Raw genomic sequence first — 8,022 nt, 5'->3', positions numbered from 1 at the left:
GGTCCCCGCTCGCCGTTGTCATTTCCCGGGTGGAGGGTGGCTCGGCGGCTTCCTCGGCAGGCGACACCGCCGCCGCCGCCCGCTGGGCGACATCCTCGTCGGTGGCCCGGTCGGCCGCGAGGATGAGCTCGTCCACCTCGGCCGCGCTGAGCGGACGGACGCCGTCCTGGCCGTTGACCTCGTGGACCACTAGGGGGCGCATGGGAGGAACCTCCGGTCAAACGACTTGGCCAACTTGCAAGACTTCCCGAACACTCGCCAAAGATTCCACTTGACTTTGATTTGAACGACGGGCGCCTCGAGATGCGAGTTGAAACGTGTTCCCCGCTCGAGCCGACGTCGTCGTTTCACCGATGAACGCCGGGCGGCGCAACCGCAAATGGCGGCGGCCGCGCCGCTGCGGGAGTGGTCCCGCAGCGGCGCCGATCGCGGCCTATTAAAGTGTCCGTTTTAACGGGGCGCAGATGTGCTTCCCCGGGTGGCGGAAGCACATCTGCGCCGCCGAGCGGGCACTCGGAGATCGGCCCGGTCACGCCGAGCGTTGGCTTCTTCATGAAGGCCGCGCGTAAGACTTGGACCGACTTTCCGCTGGCGTGTTGTGAGCCAGCCAGGCGCGTCTCCAAAAGCCCGCCCGGCTTCCTCGGCAAATTGGCCCACACGTGCGGCGTGTTGGCCTTGCCTTCGCAGGCGCAGGCGCGCTCTTTCATGAAAACGGAGGCCCGGGCCTTGGACCCGGCACTCGCTCCCACCTGGGCGAGAGGGCCACGCGATCTCCACGACGCGCACGCAACATCACCTTTCTCCTCGTCCTCGTAAACTTTGACGCCTCCGCGGGAGCAGTCGACGGGAAGTTTGGTGTGCGAGGACAGGACGCGCGTCTGCCCCGTGGTCTTGTCCCGCTCCACTTTGATCTCCACCGAGTACACGGCTGGGACGGGCGACGACAAAGAAGCGTTGAGGCCCCGCCCGCAGATCCCCGGGTCACGCCGTCTCGCTCACCTCGCTTCATCTCGTCCGCCCCGCCCGGCTGCTGAACTCTGACCTTTGCGAGGAAAACGCAAAGCGAGACGTCTCGGGGTCACCGCAGGTCAGGTGGCGGCCGCGCGTCGTTCCCTCGCCGTCGTCTCGGGGGGCTCCTCCGCCGTACCTTTTTGACTCAACACAAAAAGGAAGCGCCCGTCCGTCAACGTGACGCCTTGTTAAGGATCCGCTCGTATTCGCCTGCACGGCGTTCTGCTGCGGCGCCGGCGTGCGCGTGCGCGTGTGTGTACTCGTGTCCTGGTGCTGCGACGTGTCTTGCTTCCTTCCAACACACACCAAAAGCAAAGCCCGCAACATTTTGCTTGTGACCTCAAGGTAGGGCCACTTTCATACCCCGACGTTGCCAGTTGGCAGGGACGCGCAAAGCTCAGAGGCGGGGCCGGGGTGGCGTCGCGCCCCACCCCGAGAAATCAGCTTGGAAGCACACACGCCCCCCAATCGATCGGCGCGACGACGACAAGCCGCGGCAACGGCGCATCTCGCGGCACTTTGAACTCGGCGCCGCCCACTGACTGCTATGCGCCTCCTGTGCTGCAGTCGGCGCCAAATATCCCCCAAACGTTCTTCGCCTCATTCGAGGAGCGCGAGTTGGGCTTGAATTGGTTGTTTTCTTTGCTTTGAACTCACCTGACGGAAACAACCTGCAAACTAAGAAAAGGAAGAAGCCTTTGCTGACGGCCAAATCGTCATTGGAGAGTTTCACGGCGCTTTGCGAGTGAGTCGCTGTTCAAAATCCCTTTTCGAGTTGCGTATGGTCTGATCGGCCCCACGTGCGGAGGTTCCAATCCGGGCCCCGCCTCCCCGTGTGGAGTTTGCACCTTGTCCCCGTGCCCGCGTGGCTTTTCTCCGGGTACTGGACTCGGGTTTCCTTCCCACGTTCCAAAAACATGCATGGCGGCGAAATTGTCCCTCCGTGTCATCGTGAGCGCCAACGGCTGCTCGTTTTTCGGCCGCGCCCCCCGATTGGCTGCCAACCGCTCGAGGGTGCGGCACGCCGACTGCCCGAAGACGGCTGGGAGGGACCCTTGTGAGGATGAAGCGGGTTAGAAAATGGACACACACACACAATGATTAAAAGCTTCGTCAGCACCCAGTTGCAAAATTCCATTTGCACCCCGACTGGAGTTTCAACACGCAACGCTCATTTTTGCACAAGGGGGGCAAACGTGGGAGGCGCGAATGCAGGGTGGTCTGTGACGCACGCCCCCACAAGTTCAGAGCGGGACGCAGGAGGCGCGCTGCTGATGCTGATTACGTTCCGTTGCAACTTGACAGCATTCCGAAAACGGGCTCCTCTTGTTCGAACGATGAGTGCAACTTGAGAGTTATCGATCGAGGAGTCCGAACGGATCAATGAAACCGCTTCCGCCGAGGACGCGCACCCCTGCGGAGAAACGCGCGCGCGGCCGCCACGCTCGACACTTGGCAGCCAGCCAATCGAGTGACAAATCTGATCGCGGAAAAGCAAATCCGATGGAAACGGCGCATCACGTGACGTCCAAAACGCGCAAAGCTCGAAAATGGCAACTTACCTCGTGGGCGTAACCGAGGCGGCCCGCAGATGACTTGCACGCCGAAGCTGAGCCCGCTCACCGACGAAGCCTTTTCACAGTAAGAGTCGCTTCCGGAATCCGCCGCACGCTTTCAAAATAACGCATGTGACGTCATGTCGGGGTGTGGCCTCCGCGATCGGCATCGGGAACGCAACGACTCAATGGCAACGATTTCATTCAACCGTTGTGTTTGAGAAATAACGGTGTCATTTCTTAGGAGGGGGGGGGGGGGGGGGGGAACCCGAGAGCGATGCAATGCATCTTGGGTAAATGTTGCATTCACCTTTCATCAACAAATACACCGCAAACGGAACTTTATTTCTTTTAGAAGGCAAAGTTGAAATTAGTGTTGCAAAACGAAAGCCGTCTCTGTGCGTGCATAAAAATACATCCTGACTTCACAAAGAAAAAAAAAAAAAATGGGAAGACATTTTTAGCCAGTCCAACAACTTTCATTGGAATCCCAAAAGGACCACGAGTCGATTCAAACAACTGGATCCCAGTACAACTTTGAGTGCTGTATGGATCTACGTCCAGTTGTCCACATCGAGTACACACGTATGCCGTGTGCGTGTGTGTGTGCGTGTGCGCTGCAGCAGTGGTGCCAAGTATTTCAGTGACTCGTGGCAAATGTGAAGGCATTTGGACCAAAGTGTTTGAAATGCAGAACGGAGAGACGGCAAAGGAGGAAAATAAATAAATAAATACATTGAAAGGACGGTCGGCGCTCCGGCTTTTCTTTTCTTTGTCGCCCGGCTTGACTGTCGTCTTGGTGCGAAACGGCGCAATGAGAAGGGACGGCGGCCGCGGGAGCGCCCGGGAGGCGCGCGCCGAGCGGAGCGTCGGCACGTCTTTGAATCATCCCAGCGAGAAGGAGTTTCAAGGTTCCCCGCGCCGGACGGGAGCTTCACGCTAACATCCGGATGATTCGGCCCCCTCACCGGCGCTCGAAGCTTTTGGGGTGCGGGTGACACGAACAAATGCCCTTTCCCGTCCGCGGGCCCCGTTTTGAGCTCATCCCACAAAGCGATGCGACGGAAACCCGAGGAGACGGGAGGCTTCGTTCACGCGACGCCGCCACGAGCGAACGGGTCCCGACGCGGACCTCCGGCAGGCCCGGCCCGACTTAACGCCGCCGACTTGAGCGAAACCGGAAGCCGCTTCGTTGTCAGAAAACCCCACGGACGATTCTGGAGACCGCAAGCACGAAGCTCCCCGTCCGGGGACACCAAAGCGATGGCCCGAGCGCGCTCCGAACGGCCGATCCGAAGGCTCGCGCAAGATTGCAAAAGTGTGTCCTGAAGCGCGGCGAGCCGTGAGCCCGTCCCGTTGAACGGGGCAGGGCGGGGCCGACTCAAAACTCCACCTTGCAAGCGGGGAAGGTTTCTTCCTGCATGGCCACGGTGCTGTTGCTCCCCAACACCGTGACCGACAGTTGCTTCTGCCGCTCGTGGGTGTCTTGGTACCACTCGTGCATGGCCGCGGAATCGAACGTCGGGATGAGCGTCACCTGGGGGAGGGGGCAGAGCGATCAGAGGGCCGGACGTCGCGGGCGCGCGGCGGCGAGCGTCCACCGACCTGCGCCTCGGGCCAGCCACTCTTCCCGTCCAGCAGCGCGTCCAGGATCCTCCTCACGGCCGCCGTCTTCGCGCGGTCCTCGCCGCTCACCACGTAGTAGGAAGAGCGAAGGCGGCGGAAAAAGTCCGCGTCGACGGTGGACGAGGCGGCCCCGGACGGCAGGTAGGCCAGGTCCACGTGGACCGCCGGAGCCGAGCGAGTTGCGGGCGCTGAGCAAAGACACCGACGGTTTGCGACGCGTCTCGGTGACTTGGACAACATGTTGGGCGAGGACGAGCGCTTTGACGCTTCCCTACCTGACGTCGAGGGTTTGGCACCTGCGCTTCGGGATCCGCCCGGCGACACCCGGTTGGACCCTTTTGCGTCGAGGGCGCCGGCCCATTTCGGTCCGGCGGCGCCGCCGACCTTGGACTTGACCGTGTGGACATTGGCGCTCGCGGAAGGGCCCCTCGGCAAGGTTGCGGCGGCCGCTTTTTTGGTCTTGCTGACAAAAGTCTTCGGGCTCTTGCCCGAGACGTCGACGTCCGCCACGCAAGCTTCCGCTTGGGGAGGTAACGGGGGCGAGTCCTTGACGGGGGCCGCCGGCGGGTCGGGAATGACGGAGCGGGTCGCGCCGGGATCGGGGGGACCGCCGGAGTCGTCGCCTCTCGGATCCGGGGCCGAGGAAGGAAACTCCTCTGCGGCGGGCGGGACGTCCGAGAGGCGGGAGTCGCTGACCGACGTGGGCGGGGTTTCCCGGCAGGACGGATCGGAAAGGACAAACGGCCGCAGGTCCTCGCGCGGTTCCGTCTTTTGGTGCCGGAACTCGCAGGGCCAAACCAAGCACAGATCCACGCCGTGAGGGACTCCGACATCGACGTCGTGAGGACGGTCGGACGCGCCTTCCTCCGATCCCGCCGCAAGGTGACCGTTGAAATCCTGCCGCGAGCGGGCCAAATGTCCGTTGGAGCGCATTTCCGCGGGCGGGTCCGTCGGCGGCGGTGGCGGGATTTGCTCCGAGGACGCCGAAAGGGCATCCTCGTCTTCGGCGGAGCGAAGGAGCGGACGGGCCTCGGAGTACGGAACCTTTGTGATCATATGAGGGCGGCGCTCGTCCCGAGAAGCGAAGGAACCTTCGGCGGCGGGAGTCGTGGACGGGGCTTCCCGGTCGCAGCCGTTTGAGTCCGGACGGGGAGGCCGTTGGGCTCGCCGCTCTTGTGAGGACGCGCCCCCCCGAGGCCCGCGGGACGAGTCCGGAGGAGCGAGGGCGCGCCGGCCGGCTTCGCTGGCGTCGGGGTTTTGCCGGGCGCCGTCGCAATGGGGAAGCTCCCGCGTCTTTCGGAGGCACTCGCCGTCGGCGTCCCGCTCGGGGGGGTCGGCTTTCGCGGCTCCGGCCGACGCGCCCGCCTTGAGGCTCCGGACTGAAGATTTTTTCACTTGGCAACTCGAAGCCGCGCCCGCTTTCTTCGCATCTTTGGCGAGGGGCGCCGCCGCCCTCTTGATGTCTTTTTGAGCTTGGGCTTTGTTTTCTCTCTTTGCTTTGGTCGCGTCTCTCCTCAGACCTTCGCCTTCTTCCTTCTTCGCGACGGCCCCGATGAGACTTTCATCTTTCCTTTTGGCTTCCTTCTTGGTCTGGAGTTTCTCGGCGGGCTTGCCCGGCTTGGACTTGGCCTCGTGCTCTTTTTCTTTGGACGAAGCCTCCGCCGCCGCCGCCTCGGGCTTCAGTTGGGCCTCCCGTTTCTTGACGGGAAGTCGCCCGCCGTTGTCCTTGCGGAAGGCGGCGGCGACCCGCGGCTCTCGGGACTTCGGGCTTTCGCGGCTCTCGGCTCTCTTCTCCGCTCGGGGTCTTTCCAGGTCCTGGGAACGGACCACGGGAACGCCGAGGAAGTCCAATCGTTGGAGTCTTTGGAGCCCGTCCAGGATTTTGGCCTGCGGCGCGCATCCCGGGAAAAGGACTCGGACGATCTTCTCCCGGTCGCTGGAAGGGTGCCAGACCAGCAGAGCGCAGATGGACGTGAGGCACGCCAACGGAAGCGCCGAGCCCTCGGGGGGGGCGCCGCCGCTTGGGGGCGCCGTCCGCAACAACTCTTCCAAGTCTCGGCTGCCGCTCACCGGGTTCAGGGGGTACAACTCCAGACGGCCGACTCCCATCTTGTGGAACAGGACCAGCGGCTCGACGGAGGGCCCGTCGCAGCGAGACAGAGGCCGCGCTTTGAGAGAGAGTTTTTCCAAGCGCTCCAAGATCAGCGCGCCCTGGTCGGCGCTGCGGAGCTCGGCGGGGTCCGCCCGCGCGGCCTTCAGCCGTTCCGGAGCGTTGAGGAAAAACACGCCGATCTCCGGGGAGATGAGCTTTTTCACCCAGTCCCCCGCGGCCCGCCCCCCGGCCAAGTCCCGGTCCCGCTCGGCTACTTTTCTCAGCAGCAGGCTGTTGAGCCCGGGGAGATTGTCCACGCCGACGTGCGTCGCGAGGACGCAGTCGATTCTGTCCAGATGTCGGACCAGTTTCCAGAAGCAGGCGCGGGGGTCGGAGCCTCCGTCGACCAGCACGTTGAAGCCGTTGACGGCAAAGAAGGCGGAGTCCCCCCTGCCGCCGGGGAAGATGTAGCAGCAGGGCCGGGACAGTTTCAGGAAGCCGGCGCTATTCGGGGGCTCCAGGAGCTCAAAGGGGCACTCCGGCTCCAAAGACTCGGAAAGGTACTCCGTGAACTCTTGCAGGCCCTCCATCTGGGGGAGGAGCGGGGGAGGGTTGACCCGGACGCTTAGGAAGTCTTGCAGGCGGTGCTCCTTCAACGGGGGGTCTCGCCAAAGGCCCGCCTTCGGACAGCTGAGGGTCAGGCTCGCCCTCGCCGTCGGATCCGCCGAGCTCCACGAGAGGCCGACCTGGAAACGACGTGACCGAAAGAAGAGTTTGTCCGACACGCGACGCGACGGGCGATTCGCTTTCTTCCCCGTCGCGATCCGGCGGACCGGTCGAGAAAAGAATGCGAGACGAAACGAAGCGCGGCTCACGCGGCAGCTGACCCGAGCAGCTGACGGGAAGCCACAAATGTGCGCGAAGGCCTCACGGGGCCGCAACGCTACGCGGGGCTAGCTGACTAACCTCTTCGTCGGAACAGATCTGGATCAAGTCGCCGAGGGAGAAGAGGCCTTTCTGCAGCACCACGTCGCCGCTGCCCTCCACGCACTGCCCGGCCAGGACCAACAATTTGTGTCGAGATGGCTCGCACAGCAGCCGCCGCACCTACGCACGCACGCGAACGGGAAACGCAAAGCCGCTCGTACGTGTCGGGCGCGAGAGCGAGCTTTTTTGGTTTCCGGGCGCTCTCACCTCTGAGCACACCAGATCGTGAGCTGGATTCAACACCACTTGCGCATCCAGAATGTCTCCGCGGTGCTGCAACGTTCGCTGACCTATGAACATCCAAAAAAAATAACACGTTGAGGCCCATAAGCTGACCGCTAACACGCTATAACAATAACCGTGAAGAGGCCCCGTCTTGGTTGAGGTCAACATGAAAACCGTCAAAGTACAAATGCATCATTGTGACTTTTTTTTTCCCCGGCATATGACTTCAAGTGGGTCTGCTCAGTAGAAACAAGTTATACACGTGACAAAAACATTGTAGGCGGAGCCTCACACAACAGTCACCATCCTGCTCCGATCACGTTTGAGCTTCTCACCGGGAATCACCTCCGACAGGAAGGCCGAGTGTCGGGACACGAACAGCTTGAGCTGCTGGTCCAGAACGTCCAACGGAATTGGGACACGCCAGCAGCGCACACCTGGAGCATGCGTATGTGCACGCACGCATGCGCACACACACACACACACACACACACACACACACACACACACACACACACACACACA

At 62.4% G+C, this 8,022-nt stretch overlaps 1 protein-coding gene across 2 annotated transcripts in view; it reads right to left on the bottom strand.

Annotated features, from left to right (window-relative positions):
- Positions 1 to 3,186: 3,186 nt before the first annotated feature.
- map1sa (microtubule-associated protein 1Sa) overlaps positions 3,187 to 8,022 on the bottom strand; it is an 8,347-nt gene continuing 3,511 nt past the window's right edge. Inside the window, exons 1-6 of one of the 2 annotated variants that reach the window (XM_019855853.1) lie at positions 7,843 to 7,995; positions 7,480 to 7,562; positions 7,252 to 7,392; positions 4,469 to 7,031; positions 4,173 to 4,381; positions 3,187 to 4,104 (exon numbers count right to left, since the gene is read on the bottom strand). In XM_019855853.1, coding sequence (XP_019711412.1) covers positions 3,949 to 4,104; positions 4,173 to 4,381; positions 4,469 to 7,031; positions 7,252 to 7,392; positions 7,480 to 7,562; positions 7,843 to 7,963 — 3,273 coding nt within the window. In that variant the 5' untranslated portion in view covers positions 7,964 to 7,995 and the 3' untranslated portion in view covers positions 3,187 to 3,948. Of the gene's footprint in view, positions 4,105 to 4,172; positions 4,382 to 4,468; positions 7,032 to 7,251; positions 7,393 to 7,479; positions 7,563 to 7,842; positions 7,996 to 8,022 lie in introns of those variants that run through there. The other variant, XM_019855852.1, reaches the window with a different exon arrangement.

This window comes from Hippocampus comes, unplaced genomic scaffold, assembly GCF_001891065.2.
Source record: "Hippocampus comes isolate QL1 unplaced genomic scaffold, H_comes_QL1_v1.1 scaffold463, whole genome shotgun sequence".
In the NCBI taxonomy this organism is placed as follows: domain Eukaryota; kingdom Metazoa; phylum Chordata; class Actinopteri; order Syngnathiformes; family Syngnathidae; genus Hippocampus; species Hippocampus comes.
This window is presented reverse-complemented; position numbering and strand designations above follow the sequence as displayed.